Source organism: Euwallacea fornicatus, chromosome 22 (genome assembly GCF_040115645.1).
Source record: "Euwallacea fornicatus isolate EFF26 chromosome 22, ASM4011564v1, whole genome shotgun sequence".
In the NCBI taxonomy this organism is placed as follows: domain Eukaryota; kingdom Metazoa; phylum Arthropoda; class Insecta; order Coleoptera; family Curculionidae; genus Euwallacea; species Euwallacea fornicatus.
In genome coordinates, this window is record NC_089562.1 from 722,293 (window position 1) to 741,108 (window position 18,816).

General features: G+C 33.9%; 2 protein-coding genes across 6 annotated transcripts; both read left to right on the forward strand.

Annotated features, from left to right (window-relative positions):
* The first annotated feature begins 17 nt into the window (after nucleotides 1-17).
* Nucleotides 18-18,678, forward strand: path (pathetic). Of its 4 annotated transcripts, none has more exons than XM_066295424.1 (10): nucleotides 18-196; nucleotides 13,181-13,230; nucleotides 13,289-13,383; nucleotides 13,539-13,634; nucleotides 13,918-14,001; nucleotides 14,164-14,436; nucleotides 14,497-14,701; nucleotides 14,758-14,913; nucleotides 15,146-15,324; nucleotides 15,410-18,678. In XM_066295424.1, the coding sequence occupies exons 2-10, from the start codon at nucleotides 13,228-13,230 to the stop codon at nucleotides 15,831-15,833; spliced, it is 1,515 nt and encodes a 504-aa protein (XP_066151521.1). In that variant the 5' UTR covers nucleotides 18-196; nucleotides 13,181-13,227; the 3' UTR covers nucleotides 15,834-18,678. The 4 variants fall into 4 exon arrangements, with proteins under 4 accessions (XP_066151521.1, XP_066151523.1, XP_066151524.1 ...); XM_066295426.1 differs by having other exon boundaries at nucleotides 13,539-13,577; XM_066295425.1 differs by lacking the exon at nucleotides 18-196 and adding an exon at nucleotides 12,912-13,121.
* Nucleotides 2,851-4,274, forward strand: LOC136346350 (uncharacterized). Of its 2 annotated transcripts, XM_066295429.1 has the most exons (3): nucleotides 2,851-2,946; nucleotides 3,015-3,377; nucleotides 3,564-4,274. In XM_066295429.1, the coding sequence occupies exons 2-3, from the start codon at nucleotides 3,203-3,205 to the stop codon at nucleotides 4,034-4,036; spliced, it is 648 nt and encodes a 215-aa protein (XP_066151526.1). In that variant the 5' UTR covers nucleotides 2,851-2,946; nucleotides 3,015-3,202; the 3' UTR covers nucleotides 4,037-4,274. The 2 variants fall into 2 exon arrangements, with proteins under 2 accessions (XP_066151526.1, XP_066151525.1); XM_066295428.1 differs by having other exon boundaries at nucleotides 2,878-3,377.
* Nucleotides 18,679-18,816: the final 138 nt, after the last annotated feature.

Sequence of the window (18,816 nt, forward strand, 5' to 3'; positions counted from 1 at the left end):
TATACAGACAAACGATAAGAGAGTCATATAGATTTTCAGTCGGTATTCGAGCCTTGGGAGCTAAAGTCGTTTGATGCCGGTATCGGTTTCGGTTAACACGTGGCGACGCGATATCAGACTACCTCGTTACGTCAGCTCATAAGGGTAGTTCTTCTGGTTTTAGTACCAGAAAAAGAAAGTGAGAATTTTTGTCCTGGTAGGTTAACAATATGAAGAATTTGTTTTGCTTTTGAAATCATTTAAGGAAACGGTTTAAGGGGTGGCGTGGTGACGATATATCATCACGTTTCTCCATTCACAAATTTATTAAAACTCAAAAAATTAAAAGTTTTGAAAAAGACTGCAAGAGAAATTCTGAAAATATCCACATGGCAGTGGTATAAATGATGCAATAATGACACCATGTAACGTCAATGAAGGCAATAAATTTTTTTGTCTTTATATGTTGTTTGTCTTAATATACCTGATTGATTAAACAAACAATTAAATAATATAAATATGGACAACCTTGTAAATTTCCCAAAATAAGAAAATATTTAATAAACGTAATTGCGATGCGTTTTGGGGTTTAGGGGTGAAGTGCTATTAGCATTGAAGCGGGGATGATCTCAGTGGAATGCAACCTAGATTCATAACGGTGTGAGAAGTGTAGAAAATACATACTGAACAAATAAGAACTGTTGTAAGGTAACATATGGATAGTTTGTGAAGGATATCCTCAATCATCAGGAAATCATCATTTATTCCAAATTCCTCTTTATTATTTCTTTACCCGTTTACATGCCTATTATTTCTGGAAAGATAACTAAATTTATAACTATTCCAGCAAGATCCCCAAGGCGGTTTCTATACTTTTAAAAATAGATTAGCATCATCAAACCAGAATCCAAACCTAGGCTCCAGAGATTATTTTATGAAGTTGTCGAGTCATTTCAGTTGAACTGAATTCACCTAATATTTTAATAAAACTTTCCTTATAAGAACTTGTAAATGATCAAACGACGATACGTTCAGCGTAAATGAGGTAACTTTGAGTATGTTTAAAATAAGCAATTTTTTTGGAACCCCTGTAATGGGGCCATTGAGCTAACACTTTGGCATACGTACAACTTTCCATTGTCTGTAAGTTAATTATAAATAGATGTCACATATGTATACTCTGGCGACATATTAAGGTTTTAATTACAAATTGCATGCAAATAGTAACGAAGTTTCCTTTGAATATAAAAAGCTGACGAAAAGTATGATCCGACCTTAAAATAATCTATAATCGTATAAGAACGATCCTTATCAATTAATTTGAGTGTTAATAAAATTTTAATTTAATATAGGTATTAAATAAAAATATTATATAGCCACGAATATAATGAGCTTTCGTCAACGACACCTTTTATGCTTCATTGGTTGATTGCAATAAGGCAAATCCGATAGCGTGTGAGATATATTGCAGCCATTTTATGCTAGGTTAAGGTTGCAAATTTAGTGCAAAAACGTGCAAAGAGCATGATGCAATTTTCAGTAGTATGGCGCCTCATCGCAATATGAATGTCAATGATCGATAACGCACTCGTGTACTGGGAACCGTTAAGTAATACCTCGGATGAATACTTAATCATGTTTTTTTTTTGTTACATCAGAAACAGCAATTTTAAGCACACATGATGGTTAAGGTACCGACCTCCTAAGTAAACGGGAATCATTCAAAGCATCAAAATATCCCTATAGGAAACTTTCATATTTATAGATTAGAATTACTAGGGCATAATATAGAAAAAAATCAATAAAAGCACAAACACGTGGCAACGTTTTAACCGAGCCTGCCATTTGCAACAACGGCAGTGTATAAAGGGTTTGCCATGTATACCAGCATAGAGAAATGGCGCCATGTTGTCACTTTGACCTGAAGGTTTTTACGACAAAACCTGATCGTTTCTAATCTTAAAATATCGACTGAAAAGTGAACAGAGGTCATTACTTTCCAGATAAAGTAACAAGTATTTCTTTTCAATGACCCATTTCCGCTCAGCATACTCATTTGCTGACGTTTAATATGTATATTTTTATACAACAAACAGTATGAATTTGAGAATAATACATGCTTTTAGCGCTCATTATCTTCGAACGAGGGCAGCCTCTACATTTCAAACAAAAAAAAACGTATAGTGGTCACTGTGGTGTTAGACATGCACATTCCGCGCTTTTTTAAAATACTTTAACGAACGGAGTGGATAAATTGATTTGTACGTTAATGGGGAGATCAATTATAAACCAAATTTGCTTTTAATTAATTTGAAATGGGACAGCACGTTAAAAGGAAATCCGTTAATAACGCTCCATAATTAATTATTGTCTTTTGTTTTGGTCTGGTGGGACAAAAATAAGCAAAAAAATTTACCAAATGCATCAACTGCAACGTGCTAAATAACCATATACACAATTCTATTGTTTACGATGTTAATGTGTATTAAGATTCTAAATATTATAGTGAGTCATATATCTCAGAGACTTTGGCAAGATTTGCACACCTAAATACACACTTGTAGGTGTTATGATAGTGAAAATTGTACTACACTCTGTACTAGTAATTCGGATAAATGAATCGTGAAAAACTTTCAAAACCTACTAAACTCGTTTTTCTTACGTTTCATGATGGACAACTAAATAACTACTAGTCAACAATTTATATTAATTGTAGACTTTCTTTACTACCAATACTACACATAGTACACCTTTTATTCCTGCTACAGCCCTATTGTGGTATGTAATTAAAAATAGTGAATAGGGGATTTTTGAGTGACCTCAATTTTATTAGATAACGGAGATTCCGTTGTTCAAGGTTGTTGCAATTCACTTTACAACACTGGCAACAAACTCGCGCTTTTAATTTGCGAGTGCAAACTAAGAAGTCATGCTGTTTACCAATTAGCGAGCAACATCATTTTGCAGGTATAAAAAAACATTTTATTTCGTCTCTTGGACACCAAATTATAGACGTTCAACCGTGTCTTTAACAGAAGTTTTGAGAACGCCACTGTTAGAGTCTCCCCCCTCGGTGCAATCCGTGCCGTATCGGTGAATCGACCGTAACCGGAACCCGTGAACGACCTCCAAGCAAGCGAACACTCAGTAGTTTCACGTCGCAGACCAGCCAAACATGAACGATCGTTTTATAAATTCTGTTGCTGTCATTTATTAAAAAAAAATGTCCATAAATGTAGAGTTAATGATAAACCTAGTCGAAAACAAGCCGATAATATGGGACAAATCGTTGGAGATGTACAAGAGCAAGGGAGCGAAAGAGGACGCGTGGAAGGAGATTTGCTGTATGTTGAATGACGAGTTTGAAGAGATGGAACATTTGGACCAGGACGATTATAGTAAGAATATGTATATAATAAATACATATGCTAAATTCAGATTTGAAGTGTCCATGATGTAAACGAAAGCACGTGACCAGTTAATCGGCTGCAAATCAACCGCACTTTTTTTTACAACATAGACATTTGAAATATGATTGACCAAGTACCCCTGGGTGAGATTGAACACCTAGCACTGTTTTATAGTAAAATTAGTTATCAAGAAATGGACCCAAGTGCGCGACTCCTGGATGAAATCCATGAAAAAATACACACGTTCTCGACCATACATCTATCACAACCAAATGTCCTTTCTGGAAAAAATTATGGACACCCCATCATCGGCCAACGATGACAGTTTGGAACCCTGTATTATAAAGGAAGAAATCACAGAGGATGAACACATAATTATTGAACAACCTGAAACTGTGGCCGCAACTTCTAGCATTTCTGATATGAGGAAAAGAAAGCGCATGGATGCTATAGAGGACATGGGCAATACGAAAGTGTTCAAGTATATAGACCACCAGCTAGTCGACTCTGAGGAGAACAGACATTTGTCCTTTTTCAAAAGCTTATTACCGTCATTAGCATTATTTGATGACGACCAAACATTGGAGTTTCAAGGAAGAGTTATTAGGCTACTCCAGGATATCAAAAAGACCAGATATAGCCAATGAATTATTTGTTAAGGAGAATTTGTGATTAATCATAAAATCAATAGAATTACTAATGCAGCGCTATAAAAATTGTGGTATATGCCAATACAGTATTACATATTTAGCTATTGAGTTCAGCATTTAAAGTTTTTATCTCAGCTGATAAAGGTTCAAATCTGCATATAACTGGTTGTTTAGTTGTATGTGTATGTACGTATATAAACTTAAAGATAATATAAAATTCAGAAGTGCACTTAAACTGTCCATTATTGTTTCTATAGCCAGAATATACGATGTGGTTCAAGTTTCACGGTGTCAAATAGTCGCTTGTCCATATTGCAGCTGCAGTATTTACCGAGTGCTTCCGTTTTCAGTAACTAGTCTTTTCGCAAGTAAAAACTTATGTATATTGGAAAGACAAATACAATTATTTAAGAATAGTTGTATGTTAAAAGTTTCACTACAACTTATAGCAACAACTCCTCAGCCTCGTGTTACGGCGTTTTCTTGTTTTCTCTTCTGGTACATAATTTTGCGAAAACCATCATTCTTGCATTATCTCACGACTTGAATGGCGCGACGTATTCGATATTGTCTTAAAGGATGGACATTTCCCAAAAGGTCATCTTCCACAACTCCCTGCATTTCAATGACGTGTAAATTATGACGTCGTTTAATGTAATATAGAAAAAGAATTTTTAGGTAAACCGCCGGCATTAGAGCAGGTTAAAAACGTGTCAAGCTCTTCCCTTCAGACCCAGACTTGGTAATTTTACCAGCAAGGTAATAATCTTCACGAAAACGGCGAAGTGCTGGCAAAGTTACCAAGAAATTTTGAAAAACGGTGTTTAACAATATTGGTGACACGCCCTTGATTAACACACAAACCAGAGAGCCGGATCTCATAGATTAATTAAGAAATGTTTTTCTTTTATTTTTCTGACGAATTATACGTATATAAGGAAAAAAACTTTTTTATTCATATTATATCGAACGCCTGATTTAAATGTAAAAAGTATATTGCACGAACTATTAGGGCGTAGGATTGGATATGAACCCTAAAATTGTTGACCAACATATGCCTCGAAATTTAGTATACAATACATACGATGTAGATAAATCAACTAAAGCAATATTTTTTACAAAAACTTCAATCTTTTATCAGTAGTTCCGTTGAATTTACTTCGATAAGTTTTCTTGTAATTTTCAATAAATATATTTCACAATTATACAATTTCAAGGAAAAAAAACTAAATCTTTGGACTTATTGTGATAATTTGGGGACTTATATTCCACCCATCTGGCAACATTGGCCATTCTGGCCACATTGGCTATGTTTTGACGAGTGTTGCCGATTGGTTTTCGGAGCCTCGAGTCTAAGAGACCAGACGCCTTACATCGATTTCCTGTAAACGTTACCAACAAGACGGTTCCCATGAAATTAGCCATTGGCTTGCCCTGATTAAGAATTTTTATGGAAATTACCTCGTTGGAAAGTTGCCGTTTCTATGGAAAATGATCTTGCTGTCAAAATTTAAGAGTTCACAGTTGTTGTCGAGCGCATACCCAGTGCATTTGATGATTTCGCCGCTCAAGAAAACGGAAAATTAATACCTTGAATAACTGTGGAGGCGCCACAAGTGTTTGGCAAACTGTGCCTTAGGGCCCGATCTACGTTAGTTTAACAACTAGCCGGCAGTTAATTCTACGAAAACAGTGAAATATAATAGCAAATCATTCATTAGGTCATTCCTTTCCGTGAAGATTACATTGCAGATTGTATAATGTATGGCTAGTTTCAACTATTGATTATTGGTCTTCATTTTCATAACAACCGCCGTATTGTAGCCTCTGATCAATTAAAAACTGACATCATATTTTAACAAATATGTTTTCCGCATTTGAATTGAAAATTGAAGGACATCAAAACTGCCTTCTCCTATACATCGATAATAGAAGAAAATTCAACCATTAAAGTACAAAAATGGACGTACTGAATCAGAAATAAATGTTATGCAAATTCCGGGGTAAATGGGTTAGCTCGATCCTGGCAGTAACGTCTGTTTTTAACGTGATTTCACGAGGTTTCTGGAGGCACTAAACAGCAAATTCAATCGCTCAGATTATCACTTAATTATAGATTTCATATAATCAATGATATTGATTAGCATGGTTTCTAAAAGGTAAGCAATATTTACATGAAGTTGGAGCAACGAGGTGTAAGGAAGGTATCTTTGGAATATACAGGGTGTCCCACAAGTGTTTCATTATATTTCAGTGGGTAATAGTACATTGAAAAATAATATGACTCCCTATATAAACCATATTCCAATAATGCTTCATTAAGAAGATACAGGGTGTTAAACTTTACTTAAAAAATCTAACTTTTATTGATATATTCAAAACCGTTTGAGATATGTAAGTGAAATTTGGCATGTTTTGAGAGTTAATGTAGACGCATTTATTTATGCAAAAGGGCTATTTTTCGTTTCACCAGTGACGTGCGTACGGACACCTCTCGGCACATTTTTAAAGAAAAACATAGTGCGCCACTGCTTTTTATCAAAATAAAAATTATTTTTAGAAATTTAATTTCATTTAGAAGAAAAATGTTCACTTGTCTCTTTTTCGTCCGACGTATCGTTTGCCAGTAAAAAATTGTATACCGTCTATATGCACGATATTCTCTAAATGGTTTTAATAATATTAAGTTTGTTTTAAATATTATTTATTTGCTATAACATTATAGAAATTGTTCAAATTGGTGGCCATTTTGTTCAATACATAATTGAGCTCGCCTGTTCATTGATACTCTGATACGTTGAAATATTCCAGGTGTGTTTTAAGTTTAACACCCTGTATCTTCGTAATGAAGCATTATTGGAATATGGTTTATATAGGGAGTCATATTATTTTTCAATGTACTATTAACCACCGAAATATAATGAAACACTTGTGGGACACCCTGTAGAATGGCTAACGAACGGAAACAAAATATTGAAAACAATTTAAATTTATAATTAGCACCTCAAGTGTCGCTCAGTAGATATATTTTTTATGGACTTGTGAATGTCTTGAATAGACGATAGCACATGAATAAACATCAGCTGTTATCGTAAATATCAAAAAAATGTTAATAATCTTTTTATTTGTTTTAATTAATGCAAGATTAAAATCATTTAAATCGCGAATTAGATTAATTCTAACCAATCAGTGATAAATGAAGCACATGTAAATGTTAATTTTTCTCCAAGAAAAGTAATAGATTCTTCGCATTTCATTCTCATAAAGAAGCAAATCGCCAGTAAAACGAGTATCTCACAGTGATGTTCGTATTAAATTTTTAATGAAAAAGACTAAATTGCGTGTTAGAATATCAATAGCAAATTAACATGATCACTCCGCAGGGTGAGCCACCCTTAATATGTTTTGCCCATAAACTAAATAGATATGTGTACTTATTAAAATTATACAGGTCAAGATATATGAGGACATTTCAGGGAAAAAATATGAGGAGATATACTATTTAAAAGCCTCAAATTTGATATTATTTTATAAATTCTTTATTGGAAGGCAATGCCAACTTTCAATGCTAATGCATTGAAAGCAATTCTAACTCAAACATACCTCTGAAAATTCAAAATATATCAAATGATGGTATTGCCGAGGGTATGGTAGGGTTCTTATACACTTAAAACTGGCTCAGTTTTCAACTAGAATTTAGCCTTATGAGGATGACCTCAGGATATCGAAATCCTGTCGCAATGATCGGCCAACCACAAAACTGTTTTAGTAAACAGTGCTTTTCAAGGAAAAACTTGTTGAAATTATATCTTATTAAACTCCTCTTCTTATCGGAGAAAATTATATGTACTAAAGTGAGACATTTGTTCACGTTTATAGTCTACAATTTTACATGATTTACTAATTCACGAGAAACATAATTTTACCAGTAATAATCCCCGTAATTCCCACACGAGTTCCAAATTGCTGATGCTAGCTAAAAAAACACATTATAGCTTAATGAAATCAAAGTTATTCAAAAGTCCAAAAAAAAATTCACAATATTCAGCTATAAATACGGTTTTGTAATAGTTCATTTCAATATGTTTGATAACAGTATGTGCTCTGATTACCAAATCATAAACAGATAAAATCCTAAGTTGGGAAAGGTCACAAGAAATAAATGCCATGTAAAACTTGAATATGTAAATTCGTTATTTGACGTTTTCCAGTTGTTTGAGATTATTTTGCTTTTTCGTCATTAAGGTGAAGAGAGCACCTCAGTAGGAAAGTAATTTCCATCAAGTCAATGCATCGCTACTTGACCTGTTGAATGTGAAGCTATACTTCATATGTTAAGGAAATTTTACTTAATAATTAAGTGAGTATCGTCACGAGGACATGTGTTGACATGTACAGTGCCACAGAAAAGTATGCGTACCCCCATCAAAAATGGTTGTTTGGACAGAACGGATCAGAGAAGGAAAAACATCTTTTCGAAAAATTATTTATGCCCAAAAATATATTAAATTTTATTATTAACAAAACATTTAAAAAAAATCCTCTTTTAACAAAATAAAAAAAACTCATAATTGCAGGACAAAAAGGTATGCGTACGGGCAATAGATTTTGCGATATTCCTCTAAGATCTGACATGTTGCTGCAAGTTAACGTCTGGTTTCTGCAATAGTTGTAATCTGACCAGCTTGTGCATAGGTTTCTCACTAATTAGACAGAATAATTGACCGATATGGCGCCAAAAAGTAAAGAGATTAGCATTGAATTGCGTGAACAAATTATTAGATTGGGGAATGAAGGAAATTCATTAAACAGTATTGCCAAAATTGTTGGACGGGCCAAATCTAGTATTCAAAGAGTTTTAGAAAATTTTTCAACCACCAATTCACTTCATAGTAGACCTCGAAGTGGCCCTCCTCCAAAAATAACTCCCCGCATTAAGCGCTCCATTGACCGTTTAGTTACAAAAAACCCCCAAAACAACGGCAGTGGAAATTCGAAATTCATTGGAAGACGATCATAAAATACATGTTCATTCACAAAAACAGTAAGGGCAGTTCTTCGCAACAAGGGTTTTCATGGTAGAGTTCCCAGGAAGAAACCCTTTATAACGGATACTAATAAACAAAAGCGGCTTCACTTTGCTCATCTACACATTGATAAAATCAATGATTTTTGGAGTTCTGTCGTATTTAGTAATGAGAGCAAATTTAATTTATTTGGTAGTGATGGAAAACAAAGAGCCTGGAGAAAGGTAAATGAAGAGCTAAATCCTAAAAATATTATTCCTACCGTAAAACAGGGAGGAGGGTCCGTGATGGTTTGGAGATGTATGTCTGCTGGTGGGGTGGGTAATTTGGTGTTTGTAGATACGACAATGGATCGATTTGTTTATTTGAACGTACTCAAAAACAACTTGAAACAGTCTGCGGAAAAACTGGGCCTTTCAAGCGGATAGTGCTTCCAACAGGACAACGATCCGAAGCATACATCTGCCATTGTAAAAGAATGGTTAATTTATAATATCCCAAAACAACTCCATTCACCATCCCAATCTCCGGACTTGAGCCCCATCGAACATTTATGGGATGAACTGGAGCGACGCATAAGAAAGGGGAGAATTCACAACAAACAGGATTTAAGAAATGCTCTATCGCAAGAGTGGAATGATATTTCAATAGTGGTTACTAAAAATTTGGTTTTTTCTATGAAGAATAGGCTAAAGGCAGTTATTGGGACTAAAGGAGGACCAACAAAATATTAAGAATGTTTTTTTTTATTTGTTATTCGTTGATGAGTTCTCTCGTGCGCATACTTTTTTGAGTTGCAATTATTAGTTTTCTTAATTTTGTTAAATTATGGATTTTTTTGTTGCTTAGTTAAAAATAAATTTACTATATGTTTAGACATATATAATTTTTCCAAAAGGATTTTCTTTATTATCCAATTCCTTATGTAAAAAAAGCCGTTTTCGACGGGGGTACGCATACTTTTCTGTGGCACTGTATACAGGGTGTTTCCTAACTACGTGTAAAAAATTTAAAGGCGTAATCCTCGACTGATTTTGAGTCAAAAATGTCTAATAAACATATGTCCGCAAATGCCTTGTTTCCAAGATACAGGGTGTTGAAATGTGACAAGAAAAAGAGATTTCATTTCCAAAATGACTCAATTTGGGTGTTTGAATTTTAGAAACGACAATTTTTTGGGGGAATGCTTTAATGATTAATTATAAGAATTGCTAAAAATGACCACCGTTACTTCATAAGAGATCCTCTATCACAAAGACGTTGAAAGAGGTTTTTAAAGGTTTGGTGGTTAGGAAACGTTTCCAGGTAAATGCGCCTCGCTGCCAAACACTTACCATCAGCGAGGCGAGAACAAAAACCATATTGGCCATTTCTTAATTAGTGCAATTAGGCATTCGAAAAATTTTCAAAATTGAGGTATAATCTGATTTTTGGGACACAGAACTAAATTCTTTCACTTTAGAGAGTAAAAAATCAAAATAACACTGACTATCTTGTTTATAGGAGTGGAAGTAGCAAAAAAAACTAACAATAAACAAATTAGTAAATACCACCAAACCTTTTTCAACGTCTTTCAGTCAACACCCTGTATCTTGGAAACAAGGCATTTGCGGACATATGTTTATTAGACATTTTTGACTCAAAATCAGTCGAGGATTACGCCTTTAAATTTTTTACACGCAGTTAGGAAACACCCTGTATAATCTTAGTGTGCGGCCCATAATATTACCTTAAGAGTGAGACCCAAACGTTGTGCCCTAATTTATTTATGTACTTACACTTGATTGCGGGTCCAAAGTCATTGGTATTATGTTTTTGAAATATTGCATTGTGTACAAATATCAACAAACCTTTTGAGATTACTCTAAATTAGCTCCCTTATTAATTTACGACAACAAACAGCTACTGATAAGCCTCTCCTCATTATTAACGTACCAAAACATGATGGTCTTACTGCGGAAACTCCTTCTTTGGCAACGTGGATATTGCAATCAGAATGATGTTATTTTCTAATTTACAATATTAAATGTTGGCAAATGTAAATGGTTGTGCAAGAATAGGAACTGTTAGCTTTCAGCTTCAGGTTCTATTGTTACATGCTTCCCCCGATTCGAATATTCTCTATTGAATATCCCCCGAAGGATGTAGGCAAAGTTTCTCCCGATTTCATCATCGTTCATATTTAAATTTTTCCTCCAGCTAACAAACCCATTAGACGTCTAAATTGGTCTTATAATTGAATAATTTCATCGTACAACTTTTCAAATAAGTCCATGTCTGGCGTACGCATAATTCGGCTATTAGTAATTCGTACAATCAACTTCTCACTTAAAATTTGTTAAAGGGTATTGAAAATTTTAAATCTACATTGTTGCCCGTGTTGCCACGATTACAAATTAATAAAAAAAAAAGTTATTGGAAATATTATTATGATAAATATCCACTAGCATGCCAAGGATATTGTTGTTACATGATAGGTAGGTAATTGCCATTAATGTTGCTATGCGTTTAACGTGCAAATACAAAAAGTGTTTTAGTCACAACAACAATTAATTTATAGTCGAATATATGGAGTGTTTGCTACAAGTTAACATTTTTTTGTCGAATCTGAATGTTGCCCATGAACCTAATCTCAAATCACAGGTTTGTTCATCCCGTCATCTCAAGTAACCTGATTTGTTTATTATTAAATTCATTTCTCCTCTTAAGTAGCTAAATCATCTCTCAATGATAGTACTAAATATTGTTTTGTATTAAAAAAAAAAAAATAATGAAAACGTCAGACCCATTGATCAGATAACTATAATTATGGGCGCCTATCAGCATAATTTTATTGCAACTAAATTCAAGTTTTATTACTAATTAGTCGCTTCTCCGAATGTAAACTGTATATAAAAATAAACTAGCACGCTTTCCTAATCGTTAAATGTGATTACCAAGAAAATCAATCGATGATGTCCTTCTACGCAGTGCTGAGACAGCTAAATAGTAATCCAAATTATTGTGTGTATTCCAACTTCCAGCTACATCTTATTGCGTTTTAATAACACCACATATTTATATTACACACTATAAATTACGGTAGACTGCTAATAATTACTCAGTTTTGGATATTCAGTTAATGTTCCTGATTTTGGTTCAGTTTCGTTATATTCCCTCCTTCGCCATTTTTTTTTGACAAGAATTGAACTTTTAAGCTTTCGTTCCGCTCCTCTGGTATTTGAAATCTAAATACTTTCACATTTATAAACGTTTTATTAAGATCTAATTTCTTTTTGAGCGCAGATCTATTGACATGTGCTTTGGACAAAGCCCAAGAATACCGGTTTCATCTGTTCACGCCTCACATAAGAGTTTAATCGCATTTGTAATTAAGGGCAATGCGGAGAACCATGAGCGACCATATTTGTCTTCAATGGATTTTCTAGTATTACACAGGCAATCATGATCCATTTTTATATTCAATGTACTTCGTAGCCCGTCGGCTCTAATCTTAAGTGAAGTCTTAAAATTCTAATTGAAACACAAAAGAACCTTTAAAAGTCCTTTATCACATTATTGGAAAATTGGCATTCTAAATTAGGAAGTAGGTTGTTATATCATTAAAACGCTAAATTTTACGTTCTTTTCAGTTCCCAATGGCGTGTGAATGTTTTTTGAAAACATAACAACTATGAGAATAGTGCACTAAATGTGTGATAGTATTATCTTGGTCATGTGCTTTTCAAACACAGAAACCTTGAATCTTAGACAAGTAAACACGAAGTTTACCCATATCGATTTTTTTCAACTCAAGTGGGAAGTGGTGTAGAAGGGGACAAGAGCATCTACATGTTGATTTCTCAAGAGTATCAACATGCATATATCTCAGTTTATGGCGCTTCTTTAATGCGAAGATAAGAGCGATGACGTATATGATCGCCTGGGGGGGTTAAGTTTAAATCTACTTTATCACGAGCTTACCATTATTTATTTATTCATTAAGGCAGCAAATTTGTATTTTGAAAGAAATTTGCATTGCAAGTTTAGCTCTTTGATAGAGGAAAAATATTTTAGTGAGTTTTCAAGATGCGTTAGAGTACCCCTTGATGCAAATAATTTATTTTCGTTTCAGGAGAGAGCGCCTGCTAAGGGTCCTTTAGTCAGTAAAATTCCAAAAATATGGTAAGTTACTTTGGCATTTTTCAATTTTTGCAATGGCGAGAACTGTTTTTTCCCTTAGACGGAAAACGAAAAATCTGTCTCTCAAAATGACTCTGCACAGGAACTCGAAACTTTCCTACCCAAGGATAACTCCAGTGTTAATGGAGTTACCAAGTAAGTAATATTTTTATATTTTTTAGAAAAATTATAGTACGGTTTGCGTTGGTACTGAATGCTTCTTTGGTTGCTGGAGTGTGAGAGTCAGAGAGTGTTTTTTTATATCATTTTTAAATTAATTTAGATAGATTTGTTTAACATTTTTTTTGTAGCAATGGATATGGATCATTCGGTATTTTGATAACGGAAAAGTTAGTTGCTCAATCGAGAAGTAATGGTCACTTTTTGGCCTCGCATCAGGTCAAAAAGCAAGTAGTCATTGTTAAGATGTACAGGACGGTTGTAAAAAGATATTGAGATTGATGTCGTGTGAAATTGACACAGCTTAATTTCAATAAGTCAAGGTGCTCAGAGGATTTCTCAGTTCTTGAGAAGGATTAATAAAATGTGCAATATTCAACCCAATACGGAGGAACTTTTATCAACCGAACTAATTGTGATTTTAGTAAAGGCTACAGGTGTTACCGTGGTTACTTTACATTAAACGGAGCCCATTAACTGCCAAAAATTAATATGAATAAATGCTTTCAGATACAAAATCAAGGGGAGCGACTTTGAAGCTGCAAACTATGAGTTCGACCCCTTTAAGGCGCGAGATTTGGAACATCCAGTTTCGTAAGTAGTATTTTTTAATATTCTTTATACAGTGCACGTTACTTCACTCATATAAAATATATCACCTACTAGTCTGAAAAAATTGCATTTAACAGTACTCATGTTGCTGTTTCACACTTTAAAGTTATATTTTCAATTAACTGGTTTATTTCCTTATGGCAGCAATATGGATACCCTCACCCATCTCCTTAAAGCCTCCCTTGGAACTGGAATTCTCTCCATGCCTGCAGCTTTTAAAGCTTCTGGTCTGGTAATGGGGGTCTTCTCCACCATTCTTGTGAGCGTGATCTGCACTCATTGCTCGTATATCTTGGTGGTGTGCGCTCACGAGCTATATCGGAGAGCCGGTAAAACTCAGATGAGTTTCGCCGAAGTGGCAGAGGAGGCTTGCCGAAGGGGCCCCAAATGGGCACAGCCTTTCGCATTAACCGCCAAGTAAGCAATTTTGCGTATTAATTCTATTAGTTACATAATTAATATTTATTGTTTCAACAGGCATTTGGTGCTGATAGGTATCTTTGTCACCTATTTCTTTACCTGCTCCTGCTACAGCGTGATCATCGCTATGAACATCAATTACGTCCTGGATTATTATTTAGGTTACAACGTTAATATTCGGATTGTTATTGCTCTGCTTCTGATTCCCTTAATCCTACTGGCATATGTTCCAAATCTTAAATATTTGGCTCCATTTTCCATGGTAAGACTGCGCTCCCCAAGATTTATTTTTAAATATAAACGATTAACATACTTTAGGTAGCTAATATTTGCATGGGGATTGGTTTGGCTATCACGTTCTATTACTTGGTAGCTGACATTCCACCCATCAGCGATAGGCCTCTGGTTGGAAACGTGACCACTCTGCCAATTTCCGTCGCCATTACTATGTTCGCGATTGAAGCTATTGGAGTGGTAAGTTGTGCATTTGACTACGACGCATTATGATTTTATTTCACGAACAGAATGCCGCAATGTTGTAGATTTGAAGTGCAAAATTTTATAAAATGTATAGACTCCAGTCCTGAAATTGCTCATTTTTTTTCTTTGTTTTATGACATCTACTAATCCTAAAAGGCAAACCATTTTTACTCTTAAATTCTTCCACATCATACCGTCTAAACACCAAATTGATAAATTTTTCAAGGTTATGCCTTTGGAAAATCACATGGCATCCCCACAAAGCTTCACCGGTCTGTGTGGAGTCTTGAATCAAGGAATGTCATTTGTCACCTTAATCTACATTCTTCTGGGCTTCTTCGGATATTTGTGCTATGGAGATGCCACTCTCGGTTCTATAACATACAATCTCCCAAGAAAGGCCGTGTAAGTCTCAAAACTCAAAATTTTTAATCATTTCAATAGTTGATATTCATTTTATATTACTTAACAATAAAAATTTTTCCTTTAGACCAGCCCAAGCAGTCAATATTCTGATAGCCATCGCCGTTTTCTGCACTTTCGGTCTTCAGTTCTACGTCTGCTTAGACATCGCCTGGAGCTCCATCAAAGACAAATGCACCAAACACCCCAAAGTCAGTCAATACGTCATGAGAACCATGATGGTGTTAATCTGCGTCGCCATGGCCATTGCTGTACCCACCATCATTCCTTTCGTCGGCCTTATTGGAGCCTTCTGCTTCTCGATAGTTGGTTTGGCAGTACCAGTGGCTATCGAAGTCATTACTTTCTGGGACAAGGGATTTGGACCATATAATTGGAAGATTGTCAAGAATGTGATTGTTATTCTCGTGGCTATTTTGGCGTTCATTTTCGGCTCTATGTCCGCCGTTGAAGACATCGTTAACTTGTATCGTAAAAAAGAAAATAATTAATTACTTTCCGGATATCTTGTACTTGTTGGGAGTAATTTATTCCATCGATTTTTAAGGAGGTTCAGTTTAAGTTTCGCACGGAAGTGTAGTCAGATTAATTTTACCTCGCGTCAGGCTGTGATATTTTCATTATTAGAGTCCAAGGGAGGCCTTTTTCTCTCTCTTACCGGCGGTACCTTTTCAATTCCAAGCAGTACTTATGGTGGCCAGTACAAATTTAGGTGTATTCAAAATAGGTGCTGAGGTAGAGGGTTGAATTCACTCTCTGAGTGTATACTATACATCGTATTATAAGAGGTAATTTCTCTGGTGAACTTCGACGAACATATTTTTGATAAGTATGTTTTTAAGCACTTTTGATATTCTCTATTTGAGTCCGCAAAATGGAAAAAATATTAATCCATAGAACTGGAGGACATTACATGATTGTCAATTGTAGAGATATTTAGTTATTATTTCTTAAGATTTTTAAATAAAAAATTATTGAAATGTTTTAAAACGACCACCTAATTTCACGTTTTCTAGAAGTTTGTTTACTGAAAAGTATAATGATTCTATTCAACCTTTTTGGTTTTTTAGAAAACGCAGATTCTTGAGTTTCTTTGTAATGTCTTCTCTATACAAACTATTTGCACTTGTTCACATTTTTGTACTTTTCGCGCCTTAATTCAAGGAAAGTGTGCAATTAATGTGAAATTTTAGGCCTAATATCGCCTTATATCATAAAGCATAAACGTCCTTCTGTATATGTTTAGGTCTCACAGGGTTTTAAGTATTATATTAGTTGTGCTACGAAATTCCACGTTCATCTGGCACAATTTTTGATTAGAATTAGTTATTACTTAAAGGGTCAGTCCGTGTTATTTTTATATAATAATGTCACAAAGAACCAAAGAACGTAATGTTGTAACATTTGCATTTTAAGGTTGTTACAATAGAACTATTGATACCAATGATATGCGCAAATAAAGGAAACGCCAAACGCTGCAACTAAGGAAAATTTATTAGTTTAATCAATACCCCAACTCGAAGTTCCCTTTTGTGGAACTTAAGTAGGTAAGTGCAGGCAAGACCATATTCTTATGGATACCTGTAAGGTCCCGCAAAGTTCTATTTCATTCGTCGTAGTAAATTTCTATTTTTTTTTTTGAATGATGACCCATTCACTAGTGGAGGTTATTGGAGCGATGGAACCGCATACTGTTTTAAGTTTTAAATTAACTCAAAATAATATTTAAGGTATATTACAAACAGGATTAATTGAAATCAAGAATTTTTTTGTATATTCAGATCGTTTGGGACTCCGTTTGACGATCAGGTTGTTATATTGCGAAATTTTAACATCGGTATCAAACTTTATGATTATTTGCGTTGTCCTGTTAACCTTGCTACAGACATTTACGTTTGACCACAAGATAGATTGAAGCCCAAACAAAACCCTTATTTGTACAGGGTCCAGATGAGTATCTACACTTTCATAAATCGTAGAAGGTTATTGTCCTGTTTCATTCAGCATTTGGTTTGTGGTATTGTTCATAGTGCAGCCAAATGTTTAGTCCTGTACGAGACTTGAGGTATTTTGGTAAAATAAATAAATAAATAACTTCAGATAGCAAATACTTTAGCACGAAAAATCCTATTTGATTCTTTGTGACAATAAAATTTTGATTTTCATTTGTTTTTATTAAATTCCAAACTTTAAATATAATTTTTAATTTGGAATTTTTTACTTCCTTCATTGTAGCATAGGTGCAATGAATATGAAGTAAGAATAAGATTATAAAATGGAATTTTGCAAGCAACATCTATTTAATGAAAAATTGGCTTGCAAATGCAATTTTGTAACTATTATCTCGTATTTTGTCATATTTCTTGCAAAAAATAAATATTTTTTAAAGTTATTATGTTAGCGACTTTTTTCGCATAGTTATTCTCTTAAAGTTAAATTTATTTCATAAACGTTATTTTTGAATGTTTTATTAGGAAAAAAAATATTCAAAAACCAAGTCTATAGGCCTGTTACTGAATTTCCCATAAATTAATCTGTAGATTTGTGCTCGATAAACAGCCAAATTATATTGTGCTGTAAAATTTAACACTAAGATATTTGACAGCACATTAATAATTAGGCCTTTAGGTAACTATCGCTCCTAATGAGGAGTGCATAAATGGACTTTAATTTATATCCTATATTTATAACTAGATATATATTTATAGGTATTTTTCCTGCATTTAGATATTTTCCAGATATTAAAAATTGACTGAAATTAAATTCACTGAATTTTTTGTTAGGCCAAGGTGTATCATTGTTTAGTACAATTTTCCTATATTTTGAAGTAATAACCTTCTTCAATGATTTTCAATAACATATGTGGCTTAAACATAAAATCTTGTAAAATTGCTGCAGTTCTAAAATTTAATTAAAATGTTATTGAATGTCATTCCATCTAAATATATGTAGAGTATTTATCCACTTTATTGTAAGTTTAAGTTTATTAAGACATTTCTTAGGGCGAGTGGATGGTTCTGGCAACTTAAACTTCTAGATAAATTTAATAGAAATTGCTAAATATAGTATAAACAAATAATTGGCTAGTTTCTTAGATGCCATGCGTGGGTTTATCTACAAGTAAAAAGTTGCCAATATTTTGATTTTTTTGCCCTTAGAATGAATTTACTTTTGCTACCTATTTTAACAGGTAGACTAATTACACAAATTAATATGTATTGTGAAGCAATTTTTTTTTAGAATAAAATGTTTTCGTTTTAAAATATTGTTTGTACCAAAGTAATTAAATTTTAAATTATTTTCAATTGACAAATTATAATAAATTTTTGTAACAAACCAACGATTTTTTTTTCAAGGTTTCTTTTAAAAATGTACACCTTTTTACCGAAAGGAACAAATGTAACTTGCAGAACATACGTTAAAATAATAATCGCTGGGTAAACCAAACATTTTAAAACAAAAAATATCTAATTC